This window comes from Schistocerca nitens, chromosome 4 (assembly GCF_023898315.1).
Source record: "Schistocerca nitens isolate TAMUIC-IGC-003100 chromosome 4, iqSchNite1.1, whole genome shotgun sequence".
NCBI classification, from domain to species: domain Eukaryota; kingdom Metazoa; phylum Arthropoda; class Insecta; order Orthoptera; family Acrididae; genus Schistocerca; species Schistocerca nitens.
Genome location: NC_064617.1, coordinates 973170399 through 973188012, shown reverse-complemented (window position 1 = coordinate 973188012; position 17614 = coordinate 973170399). Strand labels below are relative to the sequence as shown.

General features: G+C 37.9%; 1 protein-coding gene across 1 annotated transcript in view; it reads left to right on the top strand.

Moving 5' to 3' along the window:
- LOC126252733 (activating transcription factor 7-interacting protein 1) overlaps positions 1–17614 on the top strand; it is a 180416-nt gene that overhangs the window by 137956 nt on the left and 24846 nt on the right. The window contains exons 9-10 of the mRNA XM_049953635.1: positions 2286–2452; positions 4501–4602. Coding sequence (XP_049809592.1) covers positions 2286–2452; positions 4501–4602 — 269 coding nt within the window. The remainder of the gene's footprint in view (positions 1–2285; positions 2453–4500; positions 4603–17614) is intronic.

Sequence of the window (17614 nt, the reverse complement as noted above, 5' to 3'; positions counted from 1 at the left end):
CTTACCATCAATCTCTAATTGTGTTGTGCTACAATTTTTCTCAAGATGACAACAACTCTACTTTCGCCCGTCACAAATGTCTGTTGTTGTTTCAGTTGGAGAGAACTCTAGGTTGTAAGAAGTGGTAATCTCTTGCCAATGTTGCTCTTCTCAAGCCTGACCCTTTTTTCCTTACATATGCTCGTGTTTCCCTGTACCTTCTTACAATTCTGGAAATTGTGGAAGATGTAGTTCTTAACACTCTGCAATGTAATGCATGCTCTGAGCATTTTCCACCAGAGCAACGTCTTTAGGGCGTCATGGCATGTTTACTCTAGAAAGCTGATAATGATCACAGAAAGATATTACAAAAACATGTGATTGAAAGGAGAACACAAGATACAATGATAGGTGCAACAAGAGTATCCAGTGATCTGTTTTTAAGGTTACACAGCTAAAACAAGGCTAGTGCAATAAACGATTGAAACTTCGTTGATTGCTCACAAAGCAAGACCAATAACTAGGAAACGGAACCTGTAGCATCTATTTTTGGCAAAATTCATTTCTTTTTTTTTTTGTTGTATTTGTAAACGATTATATGGACTAACAGAAAAGGTTATTGTGCTACATGAGTGAAGATGAACAAAGCCTTAGTTCTTTGAAATTGGCTTTTAAAAAAAAGTCCCGATGGGAACTTTTTGACTGGATTGTTTGCATTTGCAAAAACTTCAAATTGCCTGTGTTTTCTTGGTTTGGCAGTATTTAAGCTTTCAAGGATGACTGTCTGTTTAAAAGCATCAGCATTTTCCCACCAGTAAACCAAATGTGTCACCGAATTAAGGTGTTTCTGGACATTATTTGTCTTTTTCCACCCAATTTGATGATTACAAAATCTGCAGACTATTTTGAGCTTTCATGGGCTTTCATAACAGTGCGATCCATGCTTCACAACTCTATAAATTGAACAGACACTGTTTAACATAGAAGTAGAACAGAATGTACGGTAATTCAACTTTATGGTTAGGGGAAGGATTTCAGCGCAGTCGAAAAATGTAGAATTTTGTTTTCCAGTCGCTATTGCATAGAATGCAGGCACTATTGGCTATAGTAACAGAGAGCCAAGAGTGTAAATGTACTAGAAGTGTGACTGCCAGACGGGAGAGGAGAGGAGAGGTGTAGGGAAACAAGCCCTGCCTCCCTTTAGCAGGAGAGCAGCCAACAGCAGGACTCACACATTGTTACAGGGATCGCTGATCTCTTCTGGTATTGTAAGGGTGGTAATCAAAATCCATGATGTCCAGGATTAGTTGCTTCACTTTTTTCAAAGTAAGAAAAGAAAACCACGAACAACGCACAACACAAGGCATTCGGGGACGTCTACTGCGCAGTTGCTTGTTGAGTTTAGCAGAGTATTGTTAATGACATAGTTCATGCCTTCCCTTTAGTGGTATTTGATGCGATCACAGTTAAATACATCAGCCATATAATTTGCCATGTTAAAAGTTTTCGCATTAACCATCTTTTGATCATTGGGTAACAAGCAAACGTATGCATTTTTTTGTTGTAAAATGCTAGGTCCCACGGCTGAGTACTACTATGTTGCACTGTTTGGCGTGTATCTTAAACAGACGATTCAGCCGCCCACAATTGGCATGGCGCCAGATCATTTTCAATATTTATATGTAGACATTAAAGGTATTTCAGACTATTCTGATAATCGTTCATATGGATACAATTCACTGTGAAATAGTCTTTTAAGTTATTTCGCATTTTTGAATTTTGAGGCAGAATTTGCATCTCTTTCGCATTTATTGCACAATGTGAATTTTTCTAGTCCCTACCATATTCAGTCTGAAAGTACAGGATAAAGTGCTACGCTTCGATTAAACGGTTGTTTGCATATCATTTATTATGTGTTGGTGTTTCCTGTGCCAGTAAGTGCAAATCCAGTTTCGAGAAATAGCCAGGGAATGCACAGAATATTTGTAGAAGACAGGAAGAATTATTGCATTGATTTGACTTTTTAACTTTCTTTGTGGATAAGTACTACTCATGGGATTCATGCATTTTAAAAAAATGCTTGATGTATATTTCATGGCATTAAGTAAAGCAACTGACACATTTACACTGTCCTGCTGTAGAGACTGTAGGGATTGTTCTGTTGCCAAATAAATATGATCTACTTTTCTGTTATAATTATTTATGCATTGAGGTGTCTTTCAGTATTAATATGCAGATATGTACCACGTTACTCATGATCTTCCAATGAAGCCTTAAACAATCATGGAAAAAACTTCTCATTGCAGCACAACCAAGGACAACAGCTGTAATGACCTCTGTCAATACAAACACAGTCCCAGCCAATAATTCTGTCGGTGCGGCCACAACCATGACACCCACAAGCTCCATCAGAATACTTCCACAACCGGTGACTGCAACTGCTGTAGCTGCTGGTGCAAACATATTGGCTACGGTAATATCCATTTGCAGAAGCTTGATCACACATATTATAGTAAGCTTGATCACACATATTATAGTAAGCTTGATCACACATTATAGTCTTGTAAAATTGAATGAGAATTGTCACAAAGTTAACAAGAAATGGGAGTGTGTTGTTGTCTTACAAAATTGAGTTAGAATTGTCACCATGTCAAAAATTCAAATCAAACCTGGTTTGCTATTGAAATATGACATGCTTAATGTCATATATTGTAAGTATTCCTAGGTTTTCTCCTTGAGCAAATGATATTCATCTCTCTCTCTCTCTCTCTCTCTCTCTCTCTCTCTCTCTCTGTGCCCTTCAATAGCGGTTGGACACAAAAGTATATACATCAGGGGAGGGAGGAAGGTCCATATTCTCTAGCTGCCTTCCATAGCTGGATGGTTCCAAACTTCAACAGTTTTATACTGGCACTGCAGACGTGGGCTTCAAATAACTGCATGTGTAAAAGCCGGCTTGTTTAATGTTGGGCCTCTGAAGTCGAGATACCAGTCTGTATTTACCTTTCCAACACACATAGTTAGTAGTAAAGAAGCCTACAACATGAGGCATTGAAATGAGCAGAAGCTGTAATATACTACACAGGTATTTCAGTCCATAGTGGGAGATCCTGTTAAAGTGTAAGCAAACTATTAGCAACCAACCTTTATATTTGTCTGTCGAGTGTTAAGGGAAAGAACGAGTAGTTACCTAAAGTGCATTAATTATTGATAAGAATTTTGTCTTTTTGTAAAAAAGCATGTTGCAGGCAATGAATCTGAAGTGATCTCAGAAATGGATCAGTGTGCCCAAACCAAGAGAGAACAAAAGCTGTGTTCAGAATCAGCGCTGAATTGTCTTGTGGTCACTGTTTCGGTCCTGTAGTTAGCTGTGTTATTTTGAGAAAGTATTTCAGTCAGGTGGATGAATAATAGCTAACTTCAGGAGTCTTCAGCCTTCTAAGTCTCTTCCATAACCCTGATGTATGTGCAACTTACTCTGGAAAAAATGCTTATCTCCATTGCTCATCCTCACAAGAAGCAAACTTTTGCCTACTACAAATCTGCACTGTAGTAGATTTTATATAAGCCTTCAATACAACAGAAGCTAATTTTGATTCTGTATAAAATGTCATATTTCAAGTGGCTGATTGGTTTTTAAATCACATGAACTGGAAAATCTATAAATCACATCAATGTAATGATGTGAGGAAGTTATTAGTACAGGAAGAAAATATATCCGATGTTTCTGGTTCGGAATTTTTGCAGATTTCTGTGTGTGATGACATTGCTCATCCATCTACAAGTAAACATAAATAATCTTGTGTAAAAAGAAAAGAAGAAAAAATAGAGGGGGAGATTGACTGAACACAACTCAATATAAATCACTGTATGCAGCAATATTTCCCATTGAGAAATCTGACTCATTCTGCATCGTAGAGCATGTAACTGTTGGATGGTGTGTGTGTGGGGGGGGGGGGGGGGGGCAGAGAGGTGTGAAATAAATAAAAACATTTACAGATGAATGCTTTCACTGTAATTTTTGATTGTCTTTTAATTGAAAGTAATTTGTCAGTCTAATGTAAACAAAACAGAAATCATTTCTGTGATCAGTGGAATTGGTGCACATATTTAACCAGATATGAGATGCTTGCAATTGTATTTTAAGTGTCTCCCTTGTATATGTAATCTGATACTCAGCTCATTGACATCTACTTTTTTTTACTCAGTATGTTCTTTGATTTCATTTCTTTCCTTGAACACTATCTGCTGTTTTGTTTGATAGAATCTCCTATTTTAAAAGTTGATAAACATATCACTATGTGCTTCTTTGTGCTGATGTTTAGTAAATAGAAAATTTTGCTGTTATATTTATTTATAATTCCATTTTTCCAGTTCTTTCTCCTGATAGGTGGTGATTACTCATTTACTAAAAATCTGTAATGACTGTAGGTCATCTGATACAAACTAGCTAAGTTTTAGGTTAATACTCAAAATATTTTCTTTTTATTTATATTTTAAGATGTGTGTGAAATTTTTTAGGGCGTTACAACCAACAGCAATGTGCCTCGGTTAACATACCTTGTACCAGCTACAAATCAGCTGCAGCAGCGACCTGTTCTATTGGCAAGCTCCCCGTCACAGGTCAGTGCGTGCGCGCGCGCGCGCCCAAACACACACACACACACACACACACACACACACACACACACACCACTCCTTTACTTTCTCACTTACTTTTCTGAGACACATTTCAGGATATAATAACTTTCTTCATTAGGTGAATTCATTAAGAATTTTGAAGTGTGAGGCATGCAGAGCATATATGATTCTGAAAATCAACTTCTGACCGTTGAAAGCCAAGAGCTACATATCACACATAAAATAATAAACACAAAAAATCAATATTTATGTTAAATTTTTAACAGAATTAATGTGACGGAGATACATCCTCCGAAATTCAGTGTGAATTCATAGAATAAGTGACAAATTAAAGAGTATTCTTATTTCAATTATATTCATAATTCATATTTGGGTCTAACATAACATGTTCGCATTCAAAGTGTGTGAATTTCACTTGTAAAAGTTCTTCCATGTGGATTATGAATGTGTTTGGTGTATCCAGTTTTCATGAGGTTGGAGAACTAAATGAAGAGCATTAATGATTATTACCTCACTCTAGCCACATTATTTTACTAAGTTATGTGTTTAAGATAGAAACAGATCATACTTGATGATCACCCATGACAGATGTGCCATGGTGTTTTGCCCTTAAAAGAGCACAGTTGGACTAAACTACATGGCCAGTTCCTTGCTGCCCAAACTTCCCTCATTCGCTCGCTGTGTTTCTTTTTCCGGTCCTCTGTCCACGCTTCTCGTCGGCTTCGTGTCTTCGGCTTCATCTTGATTGCCTTTTTGGTTTGCCCATATTTCTTTCATCATCCGGCTGTGATCTTGCTTGCATTCTTCGGTCAATTTTACGCCTGTTCGTTTGTCACAGTGTATCTCATGTAGTTTAATTTTCTTAATGATGTTTCTGAATTTTGTTCTGTCGTTTATTGTGTCTGCTGTTATGTTGACTTGGTTCAGGTCGTTTTTTACCTCTGCCACCCACTTGTTGTTTCTAGTGGTTACCCAGTCAAAGATCTGTTTGGTCAGTCTGTGTGATGGCATTCTGTACAGGTGTCCATAGAATTGTAATCTGTGTTTTCTAATCTTTTCTGTGATTGTGTCCATATGTTTGTATAGTTCCTCTAGATTTCTTGCTCTATATTTCATTGTTGTTAGTTGCGCCAAATATTTTCCTAAGTATTTTCCGTTCTACTCTTTCTAGTTGTCTGATACGTGTATGCCCTAGTGTTAGTGTGGTCTCTGCTGCATACAGTGCTTCGGGGAGCACCAGCGTGTTGTAGTGGCGTAATTTGGGTTTTTGTGAGATAGACTTCTTGTTGTAATGATTCCACACTACTTTGTATGCCTTGTCCAGCTTAGTTTTTCTTTCTTCGTTTGAGGCTCTGTTATGTCCACTCATTTTTAGTGTTTCACCGAGGTATTTGAAGTTTGCCATTTTGTAAATCGTGCCATTCTTTGTGTTCAGAGATGAGAGTTTCATCATGCTGATAAACTGTGTCTTTTTCATAAGAGATCTGTAGTCCAGTTTTGGAAGAGATTTCGTGTAGTTTTTCAATAGTGTCTTTTGTTTAGTTTATACCTTTCGTGACAATCGCCAAATTGTCTGCAAAAGCCAGCCATTTAATCTGTAGGTTTCCTAAGGTTATCCCCTATTGTAATGTTACCCATTCTTTTATTACCTTATCTAACACTAAATTGAAAAGGAGAGGTTAGAGGCCATCGCTTTATCAGACACCTGTGCGAATTTCAAAGGACTGTGATAGTTCCCCACAGAACTTTACTTTGGAGGTCGTGTTGGTTAAAGTTTGCTCTATGATAGCCGTGTTTTGTTGTCTACTTTGTATTCTGCTAGAATTTTGAAGAGAGTTTTCCGGTCGATAGTCGTACGCCTTTTTGAAGTTGACAAAGGTAATGATCAGATTCTGTTTGTGTTGTAAAATCATTTTCAGGTTCCAAATTTGTTCCACACAAGACCGCCCTGTACGGAAGCCTGCTTGGTATTCCCCAATCAAGTGGTCGGTCTGGCGTTCTAGTGTGTTTAGTAAAGCTTTAGAGAGGATCTTGTATGTGACCGATAGTAGGGATTTTCCTCTGTAGTTGTTCGGGTCAGTCTTGTCACCTTTTTGTGTAGTGGGTGTATCAGGGCAGTTTTATAATCTTCAGGAATTTTCATGGTCTTCCAAATATCTTCCAAGATCCTGTGGATGTCTTTGGCGAGTTTTGGGTCTTGTAACTTCCACATTTCTATGATGGTGCCGTCTTCTGCTGGTGCTCTAAGATTCTTGAGTGACTTGATTATTTCTTTAACTTCTTCTAGAGTTGGAGGTTCACTATGTGGATTGTACGTGCTTGTTTCTGTTATTATTTCTTTCATAGCGGGGTCAGTGTTGAGGAGTTTTTCGAAGTACTTTGCCAGAATGTCACAATTGTCTTTGGTATTTGTTTCTAGCGTTCCATCTGAAGCCCAAGTTGGGTGGTTGATATCTAGTCATATTTTCTCTGCACATTCTATAGAAGTTTCTTGTATTGTTCTTCGTGAAGTGCGATTCGATCTCTGTCAGTCACCGTTTATCATACTGTTGTTTTTCACTGCAAATGATTTTGCTTGATTGTTTCTGTGTTTTCGGGATTTTGGACGGTATATCTGGAGAAATGATCAAAGAAATGGGACAGGAAGGTATTGATGTGCTGCATTCCTTCTGTAAAAGAATATGGGAAACTGGGGAGTGGCTGGATGACTGGTCAAGAGTCTCTCTTCATCCCCTTACACAAGGGAGGGACTATCAGGAACTGCTCCAGCTACCGGACTATTGCCCTCATATCTCACACAAGTAAAATTTTTCTCTACATCCTGAACCCACATCTGAAGCCGTACATTCAGCCTCTCATATCCACAGGACAAGCAGTGTTTTGTTGAAGAGAAAGGAACTTGTGAACAGAACCTCAACATAAGAAAAATAATAGAAAAATTGCGAGAGTTCGGTGTTCCTGTTTTCATCTGCTTCCTTGACTATAGGAAAGCCTTTGACTGTGTTCACTTGGAAAAACTGTTGCAGTTGCTTGCCGAGTTCGGTGTGTCACCCCACTTGATAGAATTGATCAAAAGTCTATACAATAATCACTTCACAGCTCTAAAGACAAGTGCTGGCACATCAGATTCCTTCAGAGTATCAAAAGGTGTGAGACAGGGTTGTGTCATATCCCCACAACTGGTCAACATCTATGCAGAACATGTCTTTAGGAAAGCTCTTGATGGTTGGACCAAAGGCATCTCAATCGGTGGGATAACTATCAACTTCCTTCATTTTGCTGGTGACACTGTGCTTTTAGCCAACAGCGAAGATGAACTTGCTGAGCTACTAACAAGAATAAAGGACATTAGTCTACCATATGGATTAGACATCAACCTCAGCAAGTCCAAACTCATGATAATTGATAGAGAAGAACAGATGCAGCTCACAGGTCGATTAAAGGTACTGGAATTCATGCATTCCTTAATCTATCTTGGGTCAACCATCTGCAGCATGGGAAGTTGTGAAGATAAGATGAGAAGACGGATCACGCTAGGGCAGTGGCTGTGAAGCAGCTCACCAAGATCAGGCAGAGCAGTAACGAACAGCACAAAGATCCGGCTAGTTGAAACACTCGTGTTTTCTGTTTTCTTTTATGGTTGCGAAACATGGGCACTCAAAGCCAGAGACAAACAGCACATTGATGTGTTTGAGCTTTGGTGCTGGTGTAGGATGCTATGCATAAAATGGACCAAAAGAACAACAAATGTGTCCATTATTAAACAACTCAGTACCTCCAGACACCTTTCTTTTCGAGTCACTGAAAAAATTCTCCAGTTCTTTGGCCATATTGTGAGAAGAGGCAGAGAAAGTCTAGAGAAAATAATTTTGCAAGGAAAGATCAAGGGCATGAGACCAAGAGGAAGAGCAGTGAGCAGATTGATGGATCAAATCAAGATCATTGCAGGTCTACCTCTTCTCAGGCACTAAGAGAAGCTGGCAACTGTCCGGGATGGAGACCCTTGGTTCATGGGGTCACGACGCTCAGCACTGAGCATGACAACTTATGATGATATATGATATGCAGTACATATGAACTTGCATTATTCTTCAGAGCGTAGTAGTTGGCAGAACTGGTAAAGCCCCTACATGGAGATTTTTCTGTATTTCATTATACCAAAATCCCAGTGATCCTATCCAACCTTTCTCGCCTACTACAATACTTGGTTGCCAGAAATAATAATATGCATGCTGCAAAAAAGATGTTGGGAGGGGGGGGGGGGGTGGACTGTCCAGTAAAACTGGAACTGACTTGCTAAACATTCATCAGACAAGAGAGTGATCACTGTTAATCATATCAGATTCTATACAAACATTGTGACTTCTACCAAACCTACTCCTCACAGTGATCCTTCACAACCATTGTGTCGGAGTTAGTCCGTCTTTTAACAATAACATATCACAGATCCTTTCAACAAAAAACAGTACCCTCTATTGGAAGAAAGCACAGCTCACACCCAGTTACAAAAGTGTAAGTGGAAGTGTTATACAATACTGCTTTCCAATATCATTGACATCCAACAGAAGGAATGGTAAACAGTCTTTTTAAAAGTATCATTGATTGGTTTTTTGTGAATGGTCCCATCTTCAATTTTAAAAAGACAAAACATTCAGTTCTGCACATCTAGGTGCACTAAAGCAGTGATAAATGTAGCACATGGTGAAGAAATATTAAGTTTGGTGGAAACTACAAAATTCTTAAGTGCACATATTGCTGAGAATCTAAATTGGAAAAAGCACTTATTGGAACTCGTAAAACAACTTAGTTCGGCCCTGTTTGCCCCATCATTGCAAATCTTGGCGGGAGAGAAATCAGCAAGTTGACATATTTTACGTATTGTAATTCAATAATTCGTACGGAATAATGTTGTGGGGTAACTAATCTTTAGGAAAGAAAGTCTTTGTTGCTCAAAGAAATACGGTAAGAATAATGTGTGATGTTCACCTGAAACCATCGTGTAGAAGCCTATTTAAGGATATACCTAGAAGGAGAGACAGCATTGGTCGTATTTTTTTGTTTTATTAACCGCAAAATCGATTTTCGGTCACTTAGTGACGATCCTCAGTGCTAGAAGTTAAAAATTTTCACATAACGATCAGAGAGTATAAAACAGAAAATCACAACTACATCTGCATATGAACATAACAGTTGGTAAGAATATACCTGTAATATACAATTTAAAATGAAAAAATGCGAACTGGTTTTGATGAGAAGTGAAATTAGGAAACTGTTTTTTTACAAAAAGTGTTATTAATTCTCAGCTGTTCGAAGCACACGCCAATTTGGTCGAACTTGTTTCTCCTTTGACCTTAGATTTGTTACTCTCAAGAGTGAATGAGATTGTGTAATGCAGTTAGCAAAGTAAGAGCTAAACATGTCAAAAAAATAGCTAAGCTAATGGGACAAGGGAAAAGACAAATGTTAAATGGCGAACATAAATATAACTTCTATCCTAGAGTTAAAAATGTAACCGATATAGTATTTAATCAAGAAGAAAATGAACTTTTGAGTGAGGGTTTAAAATACAACGTACATAAACAATTGGATAGTAGGGCAATTAAGAATACACTAGTGCAGGTAAAATTTGCGATGGATAGTTGTAAAATAAATAAGATAGAACAGAATAAAATGGCTGTAGCGGTAGAAAAGCTATTAAAGAACGAGGTAGAAAAAGCAAATAACCAAAACAGGAGGGATCATTTGACAGTAAAAAGCTTGAGTAATAAATTACAAGAAAGTAATGCAATTGTCACAAAGGCAGACAAAGGGAATTGTGTTATTATTGTTACAAAGGAAATGTATATAGAAAAAACTTCACCATTTTTTCAAGAAAACGGTATTACATCAATTGCGAGAGACCCAACGAATGAGATTCAAAGAAAGTTAAATGAGAAACTTAAATCACTTTCAAATGTAATAGCCCCTGGTGAGATACAGTATCTCAAGGTAATGAATCCAAAAATTCCTAGGCTACGATCACAATTCAAGGTTCATAAGGAGTCTAACCCCATTAGGCCTGTAGTTGATGGGAGAGGGGGCCTGTTGGTGAATGTTGCGAAAAAATGCGTAACTATTTTGAATAAGCATTATAAATTTGAGCAACAGTTCTCGATTAAAAACAGTGCCCAGTTAGTAGAGAAAATAAAAGATTTACCTATTACAGACACTATGACGTTTCTTTCGCTAGACATTGTCAATTTATATACGAATATCCCGATTGAGGAAACAATACAAATTATTGACGCTAATCTCAGGAACCGCAGTAATATATCCAGCATGGAAATCAATGACTTCATAGAACTGTTATCATTCTGCTTAAAGTATAACTACTTCACATTTAATGACAAAATTTATGTCCAAAAGGACAGACTCAGCATGGGAAACTGTGTGTCAGGGATTATGGCAGAAATCTTTATTAACTATCTTGAACTAAAATTACTAAAAGATTTTCCCACATTAGCTGAAAAGATCGTATACTACTACAAATCTGTGGACGACACGCTATTGCTAATTAATGGCAGTCAATTTGATATTGACGAAGTCGTCAGTACATTTAATGGTTTACACAACAAAATTACTTTCACAGTTGAAAAAGAACAGAATGGAGTCATTAATTTTTTAGACCTAACCATTAGTAGGGAAAATGGAAAACATACATTTGACATTTACAGAAAATCAACATTCACAGATATCATCTTAGATTATGGTTTGCAACACCCTGACCAACACAAAAAAGCGTTTTTCCATTTTGCATTTCATCGTATGTTCCGATTACCATTATCTAATGAAAACCATGAGAAAGAGTTAAACATAGTCAAACAAATTGCAAGAAATAATAATTACCCATTGAAATACGTCATGGACATTTATGAGATGGTATCCAAAAAATATAGTAAAGATAATTTAAGTCAGAATGAGACAAGCGAAACTAAAAATAAAAAATATATCACTTTGCCTTTCTATGGTCCCATTAGCAATAAAATTGCCAGAATATTCAAGAAGAGGAATATTAATGTAGGTTTCTCGACGACAAACAGACTAGGCGTGCTTTTAAGGAATAACATTCATGTACGCAATGTCTTACATGAATCAGGTGTTTACAAACTTATGTGTGCCATGTGTAATGCAGGTTACATAGGACAAACCGGAAGAAAATTAGAAACAAGGTTCTGTGAGCACGTTGCACTTGAAAGGAAAGATATTGCGGAAAAATCGAATTTCGCAGCCCATCTTGTAGCTACTGGTCATACAACTCCAGATTTGACATCACAATTGAAGTTGTTGCACAAGGGTAAAAAAGGACGCTTTCTCGACCTTATGGAAAAGATGGAGATCTTTTGCCATCATAAATCTCCAGATATCGCGCTACTTAACAAGCAAACGATATCGAGAAGCACACATTTTTGGGAAGGCTTCTCCGATTTCCTATGAAAAAAGTCAACAACTTGTTGCCAATTATCACAATTAGCAATTCGTAGTCAGTTGCTTGTTATCCCTTATAGACAACGCCTCAGTCATAGTTGCTACGAGAACACGTACAATGGCCGCTATTCCAACTATCTCAACACATAGACACACATGTTTCAGTTTGTTCTAATAACATTACTAATTTCGGTTTTTAAAAAGTATGCTCCCTTTTGTTCCGTAATTTTCAGAACTTATGGACGCCTACTGAACATAATTTTACTACAGTCGACGTCTCTTGGACGTTGACACAAAGTAATATGAACCGGTTATCACTTTACGTAATTATTTTTAATGTATGTTAACAATTCCTTTTCTGTTTGAATATGTGCTGGATATCGTGCATAGCCTATGTTTAATTTCTCTAAAGTACGATGTATATTTCTGATATAAGTGGCACTATTACTTGTCCTTCCTCATGATGGTTTCTCGATGTTTGATGCATACTACTTGTTCGCACCTTATATTTTTAAATTTATTTCAATAACACAATTAGAATTATAGGTACTTCTTAAGTCTGGTTTTATTTCATATAGGTCCCACTGCTACTATAAGCTATGTAAAATCAAATTATTTTATTAATATTTAAAACCAGTTGCTTGGCAATTTTATTACTGTTTTATCAACCTGTGAATACGTATGGGTTCTGACCCAGTGCTTATGCGGAAGCGTACAACCAGTGATGGGATGAATGATATGTACATTATCATGTTGTTAAATATGATAACAAAATTGTTACTCTACACCCTCAAACCTTTTTTGTTGTTGTGATGAATATTGTTTAATGGCATTTGATTTGTTACTTAATGGCATTTGATTTGTTACTTAATGGCATTTGATTTGTTACTTAATGGCATTTGAATTGTTACTTAATGGCATTTTTGTACTATTACTATTTTTTATATTTTTTTTTATATATTTGACTTCTCAGTTGTAACGTAATATTTACGTAAATCAAGAACGATATACTTCTAACTTCCCACGCCAAATGTTGGGTGCTATGTTTTACAGTAAGCAACCGTGTATATTTGATGTCATGTATGTATGGGTTCTGACCCAGTGCTTATGCGGAAGCCTATAACCACTGTTATAACAATGCTAGCTTGTCCAAAGGGACAAACGAGACGTACATCAGCATGTCGGTTAAATATGATAACAAAATTGTTTATCCACACCTACAAACTTTTTTGTAATGAACATTGTGTTTCACGGCATTTTAATTATTACGTAATGGCAGTTTCGTACTATTACTATTTTTTATATATTTGACTCCTTTGTCTTAACATAACATTTTACGTATATCACGAACATTGTACTTCTAACTTCCCACGCCAGATGGTGGGTATTATGTGTTTTTTTCTTTTTTAAAAAAACCTGTTTTATACCTCATTTCATGTTATTCATGTATTATTCTTTTTTATTGTCTTTTTCTCTTTTGCCTGTCCTGCACTCTGACAACTTATTATCGATCTGTTTTATGTTTTAGAAGTTTGTTTTTTTAAAAACAATACGCCAATGTATTTTAGATGTTTCCTTACCCCTTCGTCTGCTATGTGTTTTACGTACATTTTAAATTTGAATTACTTCATGATTCACAAATGCACAAGAGTTATTTAGTGTTAATATCTCGCAAAACCAGTAATATTAAGTCTTCACGTGACACATGTCACATAGAGGGCGTTCCAAGCCCTGTCGTATCGAGGTCTGCTGAACAAGTGCATGTAAACAGCGGCCTCAGTTCTCAGTTTATGTGGTCGCTCTAAGCTTGTTGATACCACTGCCTACCAATTTAAATTGTATATTACAGGTATGTTCCTACCATCTGTTATGTTCATATGCAGATGTAGTTGTGATTTTCTGTTTTATACTCTCTGATCGTTATGTGAAAATTTTTAACTTCTAGCACTGAGGATGGTCACTAAGTGACCGAAAATCGATTTTGCGGTTAATAAAACAAAAAAATACGACCAATGCTGTCTCTCCTTCTAAGTATATCCATTATCTGGTCGTAGTGCACAGGACACTCCATGGAGTCGCCAATCAACAACCTATTTAAGGAGTTTGGCATACTGACTACTGCAGCACAGTATATTTATCCCGCCATAAAGCTTGTTGTAAATTATTCACTAAAATTCAAAATGAACAGTGATGTACATAATTACAGTACCAGCAGGAAAAATAGCATTATTTACTCCACATTAATGTTCTCTTTAGCACAGAAAGAGGTGCACAGTGCTGCAGCTAAAATTTTTGATAACTTACCCAGTGATATAAAATGTTTGAGGGACTGCAAATTAAAATTAAAAAGCAGACTGAAAGGAACATGAAACTAACTTTATTTCTGTTGAATCTTGGGATATACTCGGAGTTCAAACAGAATGACCTCCCTGCCAACCAGTGTGAATTCCCAAAACATTGTTCACATGAAACCCAACTCTCACTTTTTCGTGTAATCTCCTGAAGGCTACAGATCACGGCAGTCAATTGGGTGAAAAAAAAAAAAATTACTCAGTACCACTGTAGCACTTATTAATGAAATACAATTATATGAGTGTCAAAAGAAATTTTAGAACTGTTGACAGTATCTTGGTAATGAGGATGCATCATGTGATATTGGGTTGAGCAGCATCACCAGATGAAGAAATAACGTCAGGAGTGCCTCAGGGAAATGTACACACACCTTTGAGAGGGTTAGGGGGAGGGAGGGGGTGAAGAAATATTCAATAAATCTTTTAAGGTTGACAACTAACTTTAATGTTAAGAAATGTAAAATCGTTCACTTCACAAAATGATAAAATATAGTACTCTTTGACTACAATATTGATGAGTCACAAGTAGTGATATGAGATGTTATGACCAGATTGTAGGTAAAGCAGGTGGCAGTCTTCACTTCACTGGTAGGAAAGTGCAGTCAGTCTACATTGGAGATTTGTTACGAAGCACTCAGGCAACCCTTCCTAGATTGTTCCTCAAGTGTGTGGGATGCCTGGAAGAAAGACACGAAGCAGAATCTGCAGCTGTGATACATATTATATAAACTGAAGGTGGAGGAGGGGGAAAGGGAGATGTCATCTACATTGGGACTTTGTGCGGAACTGGTGGCGCCAAGTGAAAATGTGTGCCTGACTGGGACTCGAACCTGGGATCTTCCACTTACTAGGCAGTTGCATTAACCATTGTGCCATCTGGACACATTGTTTATTGCAAATGCGTGGATTATCTCGGCATGCTCCCCAGCCAATCCACATTTCCACCTAGTGTGGGGTGGGAATGTGGGTCGGCCGGGGAGTGTGCCAAGGTAGTCCATACATTTTTAATAAACCTACGTCCCTGGTCACCATGACCAACTATATCATCACCCACAATTACTTCGCTTTTGGATGCATCGTCTACAAACAAATCTGTTTCAGCAGTGGGGACCTGCATGACACCATCCTATGCCAACTTACTCATGGGCCATCAAGAGGAAACCTTCCTAACCACCCAGAATCCCAAGTCCCTCACATGGTTCAAATTTGTCGATGACATCTTTGTGATGTGGACTGTGGGTGAAGAAACCCTATTTATATTCCTTCAGAACCACACCACCTAGTCCCCCATTCGCATCACCTGGTTCTTCTCAACCCAACAAGCCACCTTCCTCAATGTTGGCTTACACCTCAACGATAGCTACATCAGTACTTCAGTCCGTATCATACCTACCAATCACCAGCACCACCAGCAATTACTTTAACAGTTGCCACTCATTCCATATCGAGACATCCATCCACATAGCCTAGCGACATGTGGCTGTCACATTTGAAATGGTGAGCAGTCTCTCTCCAAATATCCTAAGGTTCTCACTGAGGCCATCACAGACAGAAATTACTCTCCCAGCCTTGTACAGAAGCAGCTATCATGTGTTCTTTCTATCCAGTCACCTATCACCTAACACATTCCCACTATCCAGTCACAAAGGAGCATTTCCCTCACGACTCAGTACCATCCAGGACTGAAGCAATTAAATCACATTCTCTGCCAGGATTTCGACTACCTCTCACCATACCCTTAAAGGAGGAATTTTCTACCCACTATCCTTCCCACCCCTTTCACAGTGATATTCTGCCACTCACCAAACCTACACAGCATCCAAGTTGGTCATGACATTGAATATACTGCCAGAATTTCGAGGTGAATCTATTTGCAATGTAGATCTTTTGCCCACAGGAGTTGTACTGTGCCACGTACTTCAACTTGGGATTATGTTTCCAGTTGCTGTTACACTGTGATGCAGCTATTACATGTGCGGCAGCAGATCTATTTGAAGGGTGCCCAGAATATGTACTCTTTTTCTGACAATGCACCACTGTTGTTTTGTAGTGATCTCAGTGTGGGACAACATACATAACTTACTTCTGAAGTTCCTACGTACATGGTCTATTCTCCTGTTTTCTATAGAACTGCAGAAAAGGCCTTTTTCTGTGAAACAGATTTTTGTATGTTGGGTATTGAACAAACATAAAAACCTTACATACAGACAACACCTGTCTGAAGTGACTTTTCTGGGTTTTATTTACCATCTCAGGTAGTTGCATGGTGTGGAATGACATTGTTAGTTGTTGGTGTTAGCACAGCATTTGGTGCTCTGGGCCATTTTCCCATTGCAGATGCATCATTTCCGTCGTCATATTACTCTTCTTATTCACTCTCTCCTTCTGTTGTATTCTCTCTCCCCCTCCCACCCCCACCCACCCAAAACACACACACACACACACACACACACACACACACACACACACACACAAGTACCATTGAATATGGCTGTGGTGTGTTTACAATGGCCCTAAAATATTGAAAAGCTGCACTTGGATTTCATCACTTAACTAATTTCAAAGAGCGACATCCTGTGACCTTAGTTAAGGGATGCGCTGGAGTGAAGTACTTCTTTGAAAATCTTACCTTGTATAAATGCTGTGTGCAGAAGTGTATTTTCTGCCATAGGAACATTTGTACTGTAACCAGACGACTCAAGTAAATAGTGAATTATGTTATTAGAACTTTAAGGAAACGTAGCAAAGTGTCACAGCGATAAGATGCTGTGCTTTTGATCAGGATGACGGCAGTTCAAATTCCCATCCAACCATCCAGATATACATTGCCTGGATTTCCCTACTGCTCAAGGCAAATGCTGGGATAGTTCCTTTGAAAAGGACATTGCCATTTCCATTTCCAGTCCTTCCCCATTAGTGTTTGATGACCTTGTTATTTATGGAATATTAAAAACTAATTTTCCTTTGTATTTTACTTATAGATTATTCAGGAGAAACATACATAAGATGTAGAAAGGGGATGATTTGCATATGTTGGTAAGAAAATGTAAAAAATCCTCCAAACGAGAGATTAGTGGGTTGCTAAAAATGTGTTGGGTCTGCTGTCTGGTTTTTCAATGCCCTTCTTCAGTTATTCATGCTTTGGCAGGTTGAAACCCAATACTGTTTATACTCTTGGA